The sequence below is a fragment of the Dysidea avara genome, chromosome 11, assembly GCF_963678975.1.
Source record: "Dysidea avara chromosome 11, odDysAvar1.4, whole genome shotgun sequence".
NCBI lineage: Eukaryota > Metazoa > Porifera > Demospongiae > Dictyoceratida > Dysideidae > Dysidea > Dysidea avara.
Window position 1 is genome coordinate 16469396 of NC_089282.1, and position 18666 is coordinate 16488061.

At 36.9% G+C, this 18666-nt stretch overlaps 1 protein-coding gene across 6 annotated transcripts in view; it reads right to left on the reverse strand.

The window, feature by feature from the left end:
- The window catches only part of LOC136239330 (uncharacterized), an 84214-nt gene that overhangs the window by 51244 nt on the left and 14304 nt on the right, over positions 1-18666 (reverse strand). For all 6 annotated transcript variants that reach the window (XR_010693421.1, XR_010693422.1, XM_066030062.1 and 3 more), the window contains exons 12-18: positions 18339-18657; positions 5622-5738; positions 5491-5524; positions 5300-5439; positions 5048-5245; positions 4930-4984; positions 4788-4880 (exon numbers count right to left, since the gene is read on the reverse strand). Coding sequence is in view for 4 of the 6 variants with exons in the window: in XM_066030062.1 (XP_065886134.1) it covers positions 4788-4880; positions 4930-4984; positions 5048-5245; positions 5300-5439; positions 5491-5524; positions 5622-5738; positions 18339-18657 (956 nt within the window). In the remaining 2 variants the exon portion in view is untranslated. The remainder of the gene's footprint in view (positions 1-4787; positions 4881-4929; positions 4985-5047; positions 5246-5299; positions 5440-5490; positions 5525-5621; positions 5739-18338; positions 18658-18666) is intronic.

The following is an 18666-nucleotide window of genomic DNA, read 5'->3' on the forward strand; positions in this document are numbered from 1 at the left end:
ACAGAAGTGCTGGCCAGGTAGGGGAGTATACATACCAAATTTGAAGAAAATCACTCCAGACATTTGCAAGATACGAGCACCCAAAATTTCTTTTTGATTTCTTCAGTTTTTTCTTCATTTCGAACATTTTGCAAATTCTGCCATAAAACACCAATGCATGCTCCAATCGGGGGGGTACAATTAAAGAGCTCATTAAAGCAAATCTCAGTACCACGTTTGGTAGGAATTCGATGAACATTCATGGAGTTATGACCGACTATTTGCGTAACAAAAAGAACGAACTTCTATCCCACCCACAGGGTAAACCCCTTGGAGGAATGAGTTGAAAATTGCTATGTGGATGAAGTAACCATTGTAGGAGTGCTTTTTTGTGGTTTGAAAGGAATCGAGATAAAGACCATGGAGATATGACACAAAAACCAACCTGTATCACAATTACGTGATCAAATTTAAAGAATAAAAAAAAACTATTACAGTGGATCCTCACTAATCCGAACAGCTCTGCTCTCAAGTTGAGAAAAGTCTGTTCAGATCAGTGAATTCGTTCGGATTAGTGAACCATTGATTATATACAAAGCAGCTCAACTACTCTAATATAACACACACTAGTTGACAAAATACTCTAATAGAACAGTCACTTCTACTGTTCGGATTAGCGAGCGTTCGGATTACTGGAGTTCGGATTAGTGAGGATCTACTGTAGTTTTCACGCCTACCAGTCAAACCGCTTGGAGCAATGAGCTGAAATCCAGTATATACAGTAGGAGACTTTAAAAAGTTTACATATGGTTCAAAAAGAACTATTGTAATACTATTGGTAATACTATTAGTAATTACCATTGGTTTTTACAATTTCCTTAGTAATTACGATTGTTTGTGCTGTGTTGTATGTTGTACAGCTATTGTTTTGTTAGTTGACTGCTACATGATAGCTGCAAAGTTACAAATTTTACTGCCCCTGCTGTTATCAAGCTTGTTGCCAGCTGGTAGTTACACATTTAACTTGTTCTTGCCCCTCTGTGTGTGGTTGTGCATGCAACTGGCAACTAGCTTGTTTTGTTTTAAACATGTAAACATATTGTAAACATGATAGTAATTACGATATGTTTGGTTTTACCATTACAATGGTCATCATAAAACTATTACATTACAATGGTCTTTACAAAACCAAATGTAAACTTTTTAAAGTCACTTACTGTAGCTGGAATAATCAACATAGAAAGTCCTTGCTGTAGTACAGAAGAATCCGGTTACAAACTACTTAGTAGCAAAAGCAAGATCGAGATACTCCAATACAACAGTTACCCTAACAGAGCATTCAGTTGCCTATTAGAACAATCACCATGCAACTACAAATAAATCGCTCTAGCGATTCAGACCATTACAAGTCACCCTGTAGGGAGATTAGCTTGACCCTGTAGAGAGTTTAGCTACATTTCAAGTCACCTAGTAGAGAGATCAGCCGAAAGCAAGTTATCCTGTAGGAAATAATTAGCATGTAATTAATATAATAATATTATGATATTAATTTGTATACTTATTGATAAAATCAGAAATAAAGTATTAAAAATCTGCTTTATCTTTTTCTTCTTCATGTGGTAAAGAAAAAAAGATAGGTTAAAAAAGCCCTAAAGCCAGCCATAGGCTGGATTTGGGGAATACAAATACAAAACAAGTTGATGTTGTGCTATTTCTAAAAACCAGGCGCCATGCAGCTAGCTAACTCATCTGGAATAACTATAGACAGTATATACTACTATGAATTAACCAACTATGTATTACTACTTTACAATAGGGTAGTTTGGGTTGTGCAATAATATAATTAGCTATTTATTTATTTAACACTTTACAGTGACCAGCACTGAAGGTCTACAGCAACATGTGCTGCAGCCTTAGGATTACCTAACCTATAATTTCAAGGACTTAGATTTAATGACTTATAGCTAGAAAGGTGTAACAGAAAAGGGGCCAAAGTAAGGAAAAAAATCCCTCCAACCCCAGGATTCGAACTGCAGGTCACCCAATGTCTAGTCGGGGCCACACTCAGTCCTCCTCCAGGAGGGATAGATTTTCTTCCTTAAACCTAAAGTATTTATTTAACACTTTACAGTGACCAGCACTGAAGGTCTACAGCAACATGTGCTGCAGCCTTAGGATTACCTAACCTAATTTCAAGGACTTAGATTTAATGACTTATAGCTAGAAAGGTGTAACAGAAAGGGGCCAAAGTAAGGAAAAAAATCCCTCCAACCCCAGGATTCGAACTGCAGGTCACCCAATGTCTAGTCGGGGCCACACTCAGCCCTCCTCCAGGAGGGATGGATTTTCTTCCTTAAACCTAAAGTATGACCTTCAGTGCTGGTCACTGTAAAGTGTTAAATAAATATAAATAAATAAATAATTAGCTATTTCTCGTATTTCGTAATTCATGAAATATTCGTAATTCGTTCAATTACGTTGCTATGCACTGCTAAGGAAGCGTTTGTTAAATAAACCGCTTTTACCAACATATTACGCACAAAACTATCTTCTAAACTGTTTTATAGTGTGACTAACGTGTTTTTTCCAACAAATTCTCTCGACAAAGCCTCAAAGCTGCTCTTCATTTTCGTTCGCGTAAGTAAGGGATACGCCCCCTTTCAACTCGAAGCGATAAGCTATTCCTGGCAGTGTACGAGGCCTGCACCGTTGTTTTTCAGTTGCAAAATGCCTGAAAACCTCAAGGGGAAGGTAGTCTGAGGAAAGTCACCACACCCGTATTTCAGTCCGCCAAAAAGAAACCACCTCAGAGCAAAGTTCACCTGTGCAGAAGTTTAATACAGACTTCATTTCACTTTTACTTCTTACACAAAAGCTGCTTTCACCGTTATTAAACGATTTTGCTCACGTGGGTGCGTACGGACAAACATAGGTACATAGGTACATAGGTACATAGGTACATAGGTAGATAGATAGGTACACACACACACTTTTACGAAAACAATTTCAGTAAACCAGGCGCACGGCCGGCTGTGGTCGTGCGCCTGGTTTAAAAAGTGATACCTAATCCAAAACAGCCCAGCTGTAAAAAAAGAGTAAGGCCCTCAAAAAGGCTATGGTGGAAAGGATGTGAAATCCAAGGTGGCAGCTAAGAATGGCTGTGATGGCAGTAGGTTAATGGCAAAAATTTTATAACGACAATTCAGGTGAATTTGTGATTTGGCACCAAATTCACCTAAATTGTCGTTATAAAATTTTTTACCATTAACCTACCATCACCGCCATTTCTTGGCCGCCACCTTGAATTCCATATCTTTTTCCACTATAGCCGTTTTGAGGGCTGCACTCTTTCTTAACCAGGCGTACGCCCACAGCCAGCCGAAGGCCGACTGTGGGCATGCGCCTGGTTTACTTATTGTTTTTGTAAAAGTGTGTGTGTACCTATCTACCTATGTTTGTCCGTATGCACCCATGTGAGCAAATTAAATCATTAAATAATGGTAAAAGCAGCTTTTACGTAAGAAGTAAAAGCGAATGAAGTCTGTATTAAACTTCTGCACAGGTAAACTTTGCTCTGATGCGGTTTCTTTTCAGCAGTCTGAAATACAGGTGTGGTGACTTTCCACAGACTTTGTGAATTACCTTCCGTTCAGGGTTTTACAGGCATTTAACAACTGAAAAACAATGGTGCAGGCCTCGTAGACTACTAGGAATAACCTATCCCTTCGAGTTGAAAGGGGGCGTATCCCTTACGTAGGCAAACAAGAATGAAGAGCAGCTTTAAGGCTTTGTCGAGAAAATTTGTGGGGGAAAATATGATAGTCAAACTATAAAACAGTTTAGAAATTACTTCTGCGATTAATATGTTGGTAAAAGTGGTTTGTTTAACGAGCGCTTCCTTAGCAGTGCATACACTGTAGCAACGTAATTAAAAGAATTACAAAAATTTCATCAATTATGAAATTTGAGAATTACACACTAATAATAATGTATTATTGCACAATCAATGGTTATAACAATAAAAAAATAGCTACATGGCACCTGGTTTTTAGAAGTAGCACAACATCAACTCGTTTTGGGCTGTTTTGGATTAGATAATAACTATGAACAAACGGTCAAATTTCAGTTTTGTCTAAAGTACATGTACTGTTTCATTTTCACTTGATACTTACTAGTGGACCTATACTTATTGCAAATAACCACCACAGGATTGTATTGAGTTGAAGGATGCTTTTTTCAAGGTGGTTTTTAGATGTGCGTTCTATTAAGATTTTTGCAATAAACACGGGCGATCTCTATTATGAATCCACTATCGTGGTTCATGATAATGTCAATTAACACAAATACCATTCCTTTTTCCTTTGTATATGCAAACACACTGGCCAGCTTTGGTGCTGTTTTTTTTTTCCTACAGGTAATTAATTATATATGCTTTGGCATTATACTACAAATGGGCAAGCAAAATTTTGCATTTTCATGTTTTCGAAAAAGTTTTCCCACAAAATCAATGATTTTACTGTATACTACATAGTTACATGAAGCTCATCACAAAAATTTCACTACCAATAGTCTCATTAAGCCTTAACCATTCCATTTACAGTGCATACGATGTATGCATACGTATTGTACACTGCATAGACACCATTATGAGTTTGCAGATCAAAATTTTCCCTTCAACAACAAATGCTTGCCTTGCTATGTAGTAGTACTGGCACATGCCATTTTTTTTGTCTGCCATCTTACAGTACATAATCCCCACTAATGATTCAATACTAATGTACTTGAGTTTATTTCATATTCTTACGTACATATGTGACCCTCAACAGCATTGCCATATAACTCTTCGATTGTCTCAGCATGAGTTTGCACAACTATCGATCTCTTTAACTTTAATACAGGACCTTCAATTAACACATTGCAAAATTATGGCAAATATACTATGAGTCAAACCTAATTCTCCTCCAGATACTGTGAAATCACTTTGTAGCAACCTCCAGCCACGTACCTGTTATATATATTCAGTTTGACAAATCTTGATGTACATAGACACAGACATTGACTTTAACACCTTTTGAATATCAGAGCAAGTATATTTTTTGTTGTATCGGTCAATACCATCCTGGATGGCCTTAAATACTGTTTGGTTCTTTGTCTCTATCACTTGTGACACTGTTGTACAATCAGTGCCCAAGTCCTCCTTAAAAACTTTGATCACTTGTGGGTGAAGGGCATCTGTAGCTTCTCCAGTATCAGGATCCACAACACACTATGTACAGGAACAACACTACTAGCCTCTTACTAGTCAAACACAAGTCTTCACCTTCAGTGTCAGTAGACATGTCAGGTGTTCCCTCTTATCTCCTATCAACACCACATTACTCAGAAACTCAATTTCACTTTTAATGCACTCTTCTATTTCAATTGGTACAACCCATTCTCCTCCAGCCATCTTAATTAAGTCTACAAAAGAATACAGCAAGTTACAAGCACACAATACACCATAATACTCACCATCAATCCGGCAGATGATGTGTAAAAACTTTTCCTGCAATGTGCATTAAAATGACAGAGTACAGTAATGCTAACCTTTATTAGATATTTTTAAAAAGAAATTTTTAAGAGATACATATATGTATACTTACATCATCTAGCCAGCCAAGATCTCCAGAGTGTAACCATCTTTCATCATCAATAGTCTCATTTGTCTTCTCTTCATTACCAAGATACCCCATGAAGACATTTCTGCCTCGACAAACCACCTGCCCAAAGTAATTGAACATACGATAGTGTGTCATGTAGTCAAGTACAGCTAGTATGGGCACGCGGCGGACAAGTGTGTTTTTACAGGAACCAAGAAAACGCTATTTTCAATAGCACCTGAATGGAAATTAAACAGTTTTGCTGCAGAAACTCCCTCAGGGTAGGGCACCACCTATTCCAAATATGAGTTGAATCTACCCAGCCATCACTGAGATATGCACCTTCAAAGTTTGCTTTATTTTCTTCGTATTTTTCTTCATCTTCTGGCTTCTTTTTCTTCTTTTCGCTCCACTCACTATAACTCGTACATGCTTTAGTCGATTGGCTTCAAATTTGGATGGCAGTAAAAGCACAATGCAGCACATTACAGTCCAATTTTCATACAGATCGAACAAAGAACAACTACCGTATAGAAAAAACTTTGGCGGTAAAAAAGTTTGGCGAAAAACCACTAATAAAAATGGAAAAAAAGCAAATGGGGCTTCACCTTTAATTTTTTATCATCTATGATCGAATGTACTATGTACTTTACCACTCGAATGCAACGTCACTACAGACAAGTGCGAGTCATTAAACAACTCACCAAATAAGGGGAGTGGCAGCTGTTTTGCTTGTGAGCCTTTATCCTTCGCATTGAGGGAAGATGGATCACAAGCGAAACAGCATTCAAGTGATGAAGATTCACAAGCAAAATGGCATGCAAGGGCAAGTGAAACAGTTGCCACTCCCCTCAGCTAATTGGCACGGCTTTTTAATCGCTTGCACTTGCGCTATTAAATTAATGACATTGTGTTTGAGTGCTACCATAGCTTTTTTAGCTACTGTACAAGCTAGTGTAAGCATCATTCGGTTCTTGTGACATTGAGAGCAATGTTTGGATTCTTGTGAACTTTGTGAACCTCGTAAACCAAACGGGAATGCTTGGAAATGCCAAAGCATGCTACCTTGTCGATACCCATTTTTAAAGGATAGATAGCTACCTCTGGAGTGCTTTCTTCTTTCTTATTTCGCTAAATATTTGCAGCATTGATTTCTTACTCCTTATGTGATTGCTAAAAATAATTGGCAGAAAAAAAACTTTGACGATTGTAAAGCTATTCACCAAATTCGTCAAAGTTTTTTACTGCCAAAGTTTTTTACTATATGGTAAATTATGTGCGATTTTACCAATTCCAAAAGCTATTTGTTATTACGCCAACAGGGTAATCAACTTGATGGAATAACTTGAAAATCGGTCTGTATATGAAGTGACTATCATAGTCAAAACCTCTTGTGGTTTGAAAGTACTGAGATTATTAGCTAAAGAGATATAAAGCAAAACCAAACATGTGAAAAAAGTGCAATTGAGATACTCTAACAACAGTGCAGTCACTGAGAAGTGAAATGTGTGCAAAACACTTCTCCAGGTTTCAAACCAGGGACCTCTACACATATATACCCAAGCCCTTTACAACTCTGCCACTATTATCAGTTGCTCACCTCACTTAATTTCTACCTTATAAATGAAAGTTCTGGCTTAGTACACTAGAATGATAACTCGTAGATCTATTAGTGGAAATTCTACGGTATATGCATTGTATTGAAGTGCTCAGAAAAAAATGCGTGCTCTATTAAAGTACTACAGAAGTTATGAAAATAGCCTGTCATGCAGCCAAGTACAGGTAGGCAACATACCAGTTTTACGGAATCAAGAAAACGTCATTTTCATCATCCATAGCTCCACAGTGCTCGAATGGTAACTAACCAATTCTACTGTGGAAACTTCCTCAGGGTAGGGCATCTTTCATTCCTAATTTGAATTGAATCAAATCTGCTATTATTGGGCTTAAAAATTCGTCTTATTGCAGTTCTATGAAAATACACTATAGCCATGCATGCAATCTTCAATGATTCCTGTAGTAAAGGAAAAAGGTTAAAAGGAAGTATCAAGGCCAACCATAGCCTGGCTTTGAAACTTGTAATTACAAAAACAAGTGATATCCACACAAAACAGCCAAGCTATGAAAAAGGGTGTGGCCTTAAAATGCCTGGGTGAAAAAAGTTGTAAAATCAAAGGTGGCAGCCAACAAATGGCTGCAATGATGTCAATGCTAATAAATTTATAATGACTGTGTGCATTACTAAAATTTATTAGCATTAACATCATTGCAGCCATTGTTGGCCGCCACCTTTGATTTTACAACTTTTTCACCCAGGCTTTTTAAGGCCGCACCCTTTTTATACAGCTTGGCTGTTTTGTGAGGATACATACGTACTTATGGTAACTGATTTAGTTATGTTATGGCCCACAATCTTACCATATAGTGATTATCAAATAATTATTTCCTATGCTCGAAATAGTTCCTGTAATTAGCAGGTAACTATGATAGTAGAGCAGCATAGTGCAAAAATTGTGTCATTTGTGTGAAAAGTATGAAACATCCATATCAATTGTACTCCTATAATGACATTTATTTTTTGATAGGATGCCATCACAGATTTGACCAGTGACCACTGCAGTCATTTTTGTACAATAATTTGTCGCTTTTGTCTTTATCTCGCTGAGGCATTATTTTACACTAGACTAAGAAACAATTCAACTTTTGTTTGGTCAACAGCTCACTTCATTCCAATTTATTATTAGTCACAAATATAAATGGAATGAAATAACCTACTGACATCAAATAATATATAAAATGTTAAGACCTTTGTATAAGTTGAAACCATGTTGTTTTGATTAAGAAAATAATGTCTCAGGGAGATCAAGACAAAAATGTGACCGGGCCTGCGAAAACCGGGCATGTGGGCACAAACTACACCCCGTCACACTACAGGTCATATCTCAGTTCTGGAACAGAATATTTGTATTCTGTAACTTGTCATATAAAGCCAATTACATGCTTCCTAAGAGTTGAAAATTGTATTGCCATAGGATAATGGTATAAAAAGGTATGAGTGATGGAAATTTGAAAAAGTTGGCAAATATCATGTGCTCACATGCCCTATTTTCGCAGGCCCAGTCACAAATGACAAATTCTCAATATAAAAATGGCCATACAGTAGGTCGGCACAAAAATAAATGTCATTAGAAGAAGAGTCTACGTGCCAAGTTTGATGGTTTTCTTACAGAATAAAAAATCACCATATTTATGCAGTATGTCCCTCTACTATTAAGGTGTTTGTAATTATTAATAATGCTTAATTTTTATATGTATTACAAATTACCACTTTAAAAGTAAATTAGGGATCCATGCACTACAAAACAGACACGTACCACAGCTATGTGGGAAAATTTGTTATGCACTGAACAAACTTATAACCACATGCAAAAATAGAGATACTATCTCCTTATCATTGAACACTGAGAGTTTACAACAATTGAAACATAGATCAAGAGATGACCCAGTCTTACAGCAGCATAGAGAAACTACCCTATGTGGGTGGCCTGAGAACAAAGCTGAATAAGTGCTTGCATCCTTATTATGACTTATGTATGACCTAACATCTGGTAGCTATCCCTGCAGCAATGCAAAAGGAAATGATAGCTTCTGTCCATCTGGATTGAAGTGTCCATAAGAAGAGAGAGAAAACACACCTATGACTACATAGCTGCGGGCTAAATGTGTGATGTTTGTCTGTGTCACCATGCTTAACAGAGTAGGGAACCACTAATTCAGCATGACATTACTGACATACTTTGGGCCAAGATTGAAGCAGAATATCTGTGAATTGGGAGGACATGCACTAAAGCTTTGAACATTTTGTTTACATGATATGGTATGGTACCCAGGATGTTGCGGTCACAGGTAATGACCCACAATTTTGCATCCAAAGGAAGGAGGGTCCATGGAGAACCCAAATTAGACCTCTGGATTTCACTTGTCTTGTTACTATGCTCCTGTATTAAGTCCACCAACCTCCCCCCACTCACCTCTCCTATTACTATCACCCACACAAAAAAAGCTGCCCATGTAAGCATCAGAAACTTACACCCATTTTGGCTGATTGCTTTATTATAGCATCAAAACACACTGTAGTGTGCTGTGCAGCTTAATAAGCCAGCACACCATACCATTATCAAGACACACAGTAGTATGTTGTGTGGGCCAAGAAGCCAGTACACAGCACCGTGAGTACAACATTGACAGGAAGAAGCACGCTTTTCACGCATTCGTAGCTCCATGCTGCCTTTACGAAATGAAACAATTTTTGCTGTGACCACACCCTCTACCATCAGTAGTCCACATTGGGCAAAATCGTTTCAAGCATTCCCGAGATATGCGACTTCAAAATATGGCTTAGTTTCTTTGTTTTTTCCACCCTCTTCTTATTCTTCTTATTTTCGCACACTTACAAGAGTTGCCATAAAAAGCAAACACAATATCCAATTGCCTTAAAATTTGGCACACAAAGGGGAGTACAAAGGCACACCTTAGTACCAAGTTTGACTGGAATACGATACACAGTCAAGGAGTTATTAGTGATTATTCACAAAATTATACCAATATGTTGTCACGCCTACAGGGTAAACTACTTATGGGAGGAAGCTGAAAATCGGTACGTGAATAGGTTAACTATTGAACCTCAAACCTTTTGTGGTTTGAAAGAAATCAAGCTATAGACCACGAAGATACAACCAAAAAAACCAACAGTGTGTAACAATTATACAATCAAGATTATAGCTAATTAAAAATGATTACTTGCCACGCCTCCTAAAAAAATACTAAGGGGAATGATTTGAAAATAGGTGTACAGATGGAATAGTCATCTTAGAAAGGCAGGTGTAGAAGAATCAGACTTAAAGCCACAGAGTTTATAACCACTATAACAAAAGAAGCTTACTGAATATAAAGCAATGTAGAACAATGTCTCACTTTCTTGCAATGGCACATAGATGTCATATTGATTGTGGGTTTAATCATGTGAGCTGTATGCAGCCTGATTCACCATTGAATGGCAATTAAACTAATGCTTGTTTGCAGCAATTCGGATGAGTTATGAATCATTTTCTAAAGGTATATAATGGATTTTTGTGGTTCTTTGTGAAATATTGTTTTCATGGCGAATTTTGGTTCCTATATTTTAGTTGTACAATAAACCCCATAGGTATCATTTTAATCTTTATTACATCATGAGTAGAATGGCACAAATTACAAAGCTATATGATGAACACTTCAAAAGTTGCAGCGCTTTGTTTAGAGCCATATTTACAAGCCTAAATATCAGGTATATGTGTTTCCAAGGGCCATGTGTAAAGTGCCTATATATAGGCTTATGTGCATTTAACCCTTATACTTGCATACATCAATTATATCTGCGTTTTATTTTATAAAGCTTGAAATACGCACAATTATAATTACTAATGAATGAATGCATGATGGCTTCTAAACCAGCAGTGTATGAAGCTTGTCTGACTACATTAGTCCTAAAACCATCTATCACTGGAAAGTATATTCATTGGGCTACTTAGACAACGATGAATAGTCGTAACAACATTCACTGACTTGTTATGATGTGCTGAAGATCAACGTCTGGTTTCCCCTACCTTGTGAACGCATGGTCTGGTACCCTATTTTATAAATGTGTGACTCACATGGGTTTTATATCCTGTGATTCTTCAATGAATGATGAAGCTACTAGTGTTTATTTCAGCTTGATACAGTGGATTGGGACGGAGTTATGATCCATTTTCTGAATGTGTATGTAATGGCATGAGTGTTTTAATTGCGTACAAGTTGTTTCTTGGTGAGTTTTGGCCTCATACTTTTATCAAAAGGTAAATCCCTAGGTATCATTTTATTCCTTATTACATTACAAATACAATGGCACAAATTGTATAGCCATTATAGCGTTATTGGTTTGATAGCTACAGCGCTTTGATTATAAAAGCCGATTTATCAGTGTATGCATTTTCAGTGCATTGTTACTAAAAAACACATGTGAGTTTAAGGGTTAAGGAATAAAAGAAATCACTATATAGATACAAGGCAAAATCAAACGACTGTACGTTGTGGAGTCGAGATACTCTAATAGAACAGTCACCGTGGAGTAAAAATGCATGAAAATTTTCAAAAAAAATTGTCAGCATTCAAACCAGGGACCTTCATACTGAACACTCAAGTCCTTAACACACTGAGCCACAGCTACTGCTGCTAATTTTCATAAATGAAAATTCTAGCTTGATAGTTATAAATTCATAGATCTACCAATGGGCAACCTAGAACATTCTGTGCGTGTTCTACTAGAAGTCCTTGAAAAATATGTGCGCTCAATTAGAGTATTACAAAAGTACAGTAGCTAGCGTTCATGTGAACGCAACGTTGTCTCGCAAGAGTGCAAGCAATTAAAAATCTTTGCTAATTAAAGGGCGTGGCACCTGTTTCACTCGCGAGTGAATACTCATGTGCAAAATGGGTGCCACACCCTTTTAATTAACAAATTTTTAAATCACTTGCACTCTCACAAGGTATATGAGCGGTACCATAAACAAATAAACTCTGCAGCACAATACTATTGTAGCGTCTCCAGAATTCCATCAAACCAAAGCCAATAGTATTGCCATTTTGGTACCAATCGACTGGGTACTACACTACAATTACAACTTGCTCACACCTTCATCATCATTATCATCATAATAAGTGCTATACTAGCAAAACTTGTGACAACAGACTGGAAAAATTACATTCCAGCATAAAAGTGCAGGGTTAAATTTTTTTGCTTTGTTAAAATTTATCACGTATTGTATGAAAATTTGAGATACTCTAATAGAACAGTCACTACAAAAGAAAAATCCTAATAGATAAATGGTACAATCATGCATACATACCTAACCTGGAAGGAATTTACTTTGTTATAAACACTATCACAAAAAAATAACTATAATACATGGCCATTAACAAGCATGCACACAATTATAGGGCAAATATCAATTGTCATTGCATCTGTACATAGATAAGTAGAACAATGATTGTATATAAACAAGGTCAAAACCAGTTTATGGTTGGCTTTGGGGTATTTAAAATAAAATAAAAAGAAGTGAAATCCATGCAAAAACAGCTTGGTATAAAAGGGTAAGACCTTTAAAAACCTGGAAAGAAAAAAGTTGCAAAATCAAAGGTAACGTGGTGGCCATGAAATGGCTGAAATGATGTTAATAATTATAAATTTTAATATGCACAAAGCCATTATTAAAATTTGCCCTGCATGTAATTAACGCCATGCAGCCATTTCATGGCCTCCACCTTTTGATTTCACAACTATTTTTATTTAAAAACTGCAACCTTTTTATACAGCTTAGCTGTTTTGCAGTGTTTTGTTCTTTTGCAGACTTACAAAAGCTGCCATAAAACTTGAGCACATTAACCAAATGCCTTGCATACAGAAGAAGGATTTTAGGCATAATGTGGTATCAAGTTTGGCTGGAATACAATAAACAGTTACTAGCGATTATTCTCAAAAACAATAACACTAATATGTTGTCATATCTACAGGGAACCGCTTATGGGAAGATGCTGAAAATTGGAAGGTTAACTATTGAACCTCAAATCTTTTGCAGTTTAAAAGAAATTGAGCTAAGACAGTGCAAAAGCCAACAGTGTGTAACAATTATACAATCAAGATTTGCTAGTAAAAACAATTTATTGCCACACCTACCAGACAAACCACTCAGATGAATAAGTTGAAAATTGCTGTATAGATGGATTAGTCACCTTAAAAAAGCCCTTCAGTGGTTTAGAAGCATTGATTTAAAACCATTTAATTATAAAAAGAAAACCAAGAGATGTTCTAATTTTGCAGTCACCCTAATAGAGCAGTCAGCTAAGAAATAGATTACTCTTTTAAAGCATTCAGCTATGTCTTATAGAGAATTTAACTTAGTTAAAAGCCACCCTGTATAGAGTTCACCTACAAAAAAAGTTACCTTGTAGAGAGTTCCATTACAACAAGTCACCCTATAGAGAGTTCAGCCACATTAGAAATAACACTGTAGAGAGCTAAGCTACAAACAATTCACCTTGCAACCAGTTCAACTACAAACAAACCAAGAGTTCTGCTACAACACATCACCCTGTTAGTGCTGCTATGATATATCAATACATCTTTAGTAACAAAGTGGTGATATGATATAACCAATCAGTTATATCAATGGTTGGGTAGTAGCATCACTAAGTATAACAAGTAGAAGGAAAAATTAGGAATTTTAAGCTGGATTAGGGATCAAAGAACAAAAAAGCAGGGAAGGGAAACAAGGGAACAGCTAAAAAGCTGTGAAACAAGGGAGGTTGCCTATACCTGCAGATATACTAGTGGACATCTAATCCCTACTCTTCGGTCTATAACCATGACTGAATTAAGGATTAGATGTCCACTAGTACTGTATATCTGCAGGTATAGGCAACCTCCCTTGTTTCACAACTTTTTGGCTGCTCCCTTGTTTCCCTTCCCTGCTTTTTGTTCTTTGATGCCTAATCCAGCTTAAAATTCCTAATTTTTCTTTCTACTTGCTTGTTTGTTGCTGTTTTTTAATAACTGAATCCACGTGTACCACATAAAAAGAAAGAATGGCACCAGGCATTCCATAAAATACTTTTACGTCTAAACGTGCACCCCACTAATCAATTACACACTGAAAGGTAAGGTGGCCATTACGCTTCGTTTATAGCTATGTTCCACTCGTTACACAGTGTTACAAACGAAGAACAGTACAAGAAACTTCTCTGCAATGAATCCAGTTGCTATGGAAAATGTGGGCGAAAAGCATGACACAGCCAGAGGGAAGCCGTATTGCGCTATCGCAAATCGACACCTCGCGTTGTCAGCAAAAAGAAATGGAGCACAAAGGGGGACAAAGGTAAGTCCATGATACGTGCATTGTATGTACTGCGGTTGGCGAAAAGGCACATCTTGGGACAAAGCAACATCAAACAGTGCAAAAATCAAGCCCGTATTGTCAAGTTATATTTGCCTGAAGGAATCAATTAGATAGTTAGTTAGTGAGTCAGAATAAAATTCTTTTAAATTTTTAAAATTCTGTAGAAACTTGTTGGAAGGGTTTGGGATCACTCTGAAGGCATTTTTGGGTTTGGCTATGCCTAACCAATACTGCCAAGCTGTTATGAAGGAAATTTGAGGCTGGATTTAGAATATTTTGGGCAAGATAACCCAAAACTGCATGATTCCTAATATACAGTATTACCTTACTGTATGATGATGTGGGAGAAGTCAGACATATGGTATTTGGTATTTGATGGTCATAAGCCAAGCCCAAAGTAAACTGTGAGGTTTTAAGGTTTTATGTAGTGTCAGCCACTTGTCTCAACTATAATATTATAGCAGTGGTAAATACATGAGTAGCTTTTACTTGTGGTATATATATACATCCAGCTTAAATTTTAACTTACAATGGGGAGTATGTATATGTTTTTCTTGCAAATGTTCTATATCATGATATACTGTACTTTGCGTGGGAGAATCAAAGCGATTACACGTGCGCAGCGGTGCTTTAACATAATATACAGTATGTTCATATCGTGACATAAGCCTTGGTGATACATATATGATATAGAGTTTTCTATATCATGGCAGCACTACACCCTGTAGAGAGTTTAGCTACAAAGCAATTCACCTTGTAGAAAGTTGAGCTATACACAAGTCACCTTGTAGAGTGTTCAGCTACAAATGTCAGAGTTCAGCTACATTAGAAGTCATCCTGTAGAGAGTCCAGCTACAAACAAGTTTCCCAATAGAGAGGTCAGCTGCAAACAAGTCATCTAGAGCGAATTCAGCTACTGTAAGTCACCCTTTTGACAGTACAAACAGCTTAACCTGTAGAGAGTTTAGCTACAAACGATTCAAATTGTAGAACATTCAGTTCCACTATAGCTGTCGTTGACTAGTATTTTAAAAAATTGCTAAATTAAAAATGAAATAAGGATCTATATATAATCAAAAAGTAGTGAAACAAGAGATGAATAATGCATGCTATTACAGCATAGCTCGATAGGAAAGTCACTTGTTTGGCACTGAACAAAATACACAGTAGGGACTTTCCCATGCTGTAATAGCATGCATCATTCATCTCTTGTTTCACTACTTTCTGTTATATACATCCCTACTTCATTTTTAATTTAACAATTTTTTGTTGCATAGACCCCTACTTCATTTTTAAATCAACAATTTAAAAAAACACTAGTTTGTTTAGTTTTTTGTTGTAGCAGAGCTAACTACAATGTAACTTGTGACTGTCTCTATTAGAATATCTTACATGACTGTTGTATTAGAGTATATCTGAGTCAACCAAGGGGTGTGCAGCTACATGTAGTTACCAATAAGGGCTGGAGTGAGGTCATCTTGTTTACTGATAAGTAAATAGATTGGTAAGAGGTGCATGTGGTCTTCATACTCTATCGCTATTAGTCCACCTTATATTTATAGACTTTTATTTGATGGGCGTGGTCACGAACCTATCGCATAAGGGATCCCAATCATGAAGTTGCAGATATGTAGCTAGTATATGTCTTCTATAGTAGCACCGAGACTGAACACATCTGAAATTCAGCTCTGAAATAATTCTGTGGTGTCTAAATATGCTGCTGAAAGAAAGTGTTTATACGGAAAATTAACGTCTTGATATGGTTTCGTTGGATGAAGAAGACAAGCATCCTGACTGAAGATAAAAGAAAAGACAAGATGCAGAGGGCCTACACTCGTCGGAACCCCAAAAGGCACACCACACTGGTGAGTTTGTTATTGTCGCATAAAATGGTGGCTGTGTGCTGCTTCGTTTGGCCTCTAGCCTTGTGACTGTGGTAAGGCAGTCAGGCAGTAAGACTAAAATTCAAATTTTGGCTATTTTTAAAAATTCTATATCCGGCCACCTGTATGTGTTTTGTTATGTATAATGCTGTATTATATATTACATGGTCTAGTACTATTCCATAAAAGTGATTTTCGTCACGTAAAAAGTCTCTAGGATGATTTTAAAGGAGGAATTTTGGGCAGTGAGTGAAATTTTCAAGGTGATCCCTACTTAAACGGTACTACCGTACCATTTGATACAACTAACATTATTTTCGTTTAAAACTGTTAGCTGGTTACAACTCTGGTTAATTCACTGCCGAACAGCACCAGCTGCCATTGCATGATTACTCGCCCTGGTTATCCACACGGTCTCCTTTCTCGCTAAATAACTCTAAATTATGCACCATAGACCATCAAGATTTGGTACAGGCATCAATCGGGTAAGTGATACTCTACAATAGTACATTTTAAAAATTTTTACGATTCAGGCTTGATGGAGTTGTTGGCCAATGTTGTAGTTCACAGGTATGCATTTTCACTACTTCCCATGTTGTTATCAGTAAAAAGAAAGCGAAGAGTTGTTCTACAAGGTGAGAAATGGTTGGAACTGAAGTAGTTTAGTACTATTCACCACGTATTTTAAAAATTGGCTTGAAACTTCAGAGTTATATAGACATAAAATGAAGGCATGTCATTTCACGAAACTTTACTAAAGCATTACACTAGCAAAGTTTTTCCCCAAAATAGCTCATTAAGTGCATGCAAATTGTTTGGTGTAGCTGGACTTAATCAGTTCAGTAAACAGGTACGTAGCTCATGATATACCGGTAAGTTTTAAAATCAACAATCATTCAGTAGATGTAGTTCGTTTAAAGACAGCAAAACATGTTTGCTATTTAAAGTGGATGTGGCTTCATGCACACCTACAAACTTCACACCTTAGCAATAATTTAGCATGGCTCCATGCCTACAGACAATGTCACATTCTTAATAAGCAGGTGTGGCTCACCAAAGCTGGCTTTTTGCAAAACTAGATTATGACTCCCACAAAAGTGTGCACAATCACATTGACTTGTATACCAAATAGTAACAATTGATTAGTAATTAATTCATTTCACACGTGATCCAATAGTTAGATATCTATAAACAGGGCCAGAGCCCAGAGATTATGAGCGGTCAGGTAATCCATGGGCCTGCAATGGAGGTCACAGTCATGTACATTACTTTTTTGATCAGATGTGATAAGTCAGAGATTATCTGTTTTCATGTGATACTCAACTGCATGTGCTAAGCACATGAAGCAAGGCATGCCCCCGCAAGGGAAACTATATTTTTTGAAATGGTATCTGGAGGCTATTTTTGATTGTAATTGCTAACCCGATGCAATGCCAAGTAGATGACTCATGGAACCTTTGAAAAGTAATTTGAAGACAATTAATTAATGGCTTAGACCAAGCAATGTAATAGAACAGTGGCTATAGATACAGTATTCCATAGGCAATGCTCTATTAGAGTATCGCGATGACTATGCTATTACAGTATATTGAAATGACTGTTCTATTAGAGTATCTCGATCTTTTACAAATTCAAGGAGTGAAAGTTGGCCGGATGGGCTTTGATCCTGTCTATAAAGTGGGTCAGACCAAGATGGCCAAAATAAAATTTGACCCAGTGAGCCAATCCATTTTCAAAGCTAGTATGTAACATGTGTCTGGAACATGCTACTGTGTGATGCAAACATTACTGTAACTCTGCCTAAATATTAAGAAAACGTCAATACTTATAATTGCAATCTCTTAGTACATATTCAAATCACTAACCTCTCCTATGTCACTTTTTGGTTGATTTGAGGACAAAAGTTGTACTTTTTTGTATTCATCTTTGTTAACTACATCAACTTGTACACCTTTTAAGCTTCGACCACATGATCCGAACTTCCTAGCACCTTCCAAATTTGTAGTTTGGAGTGAGGTAGACTCAGTCATTCCATAATGGCCCAACACAGTCAAGTTCATCTTGTAGAAATAGTTAAGAGTGTCTTTATGCATCTGTTCACCTCCTGCTGATATGTATTTAAATTTTTCAAAATTTAGACCCTTTATGACTGCAGCTAAGCTTGACAGCCTTTTAGATCCTCGACTAGATAAA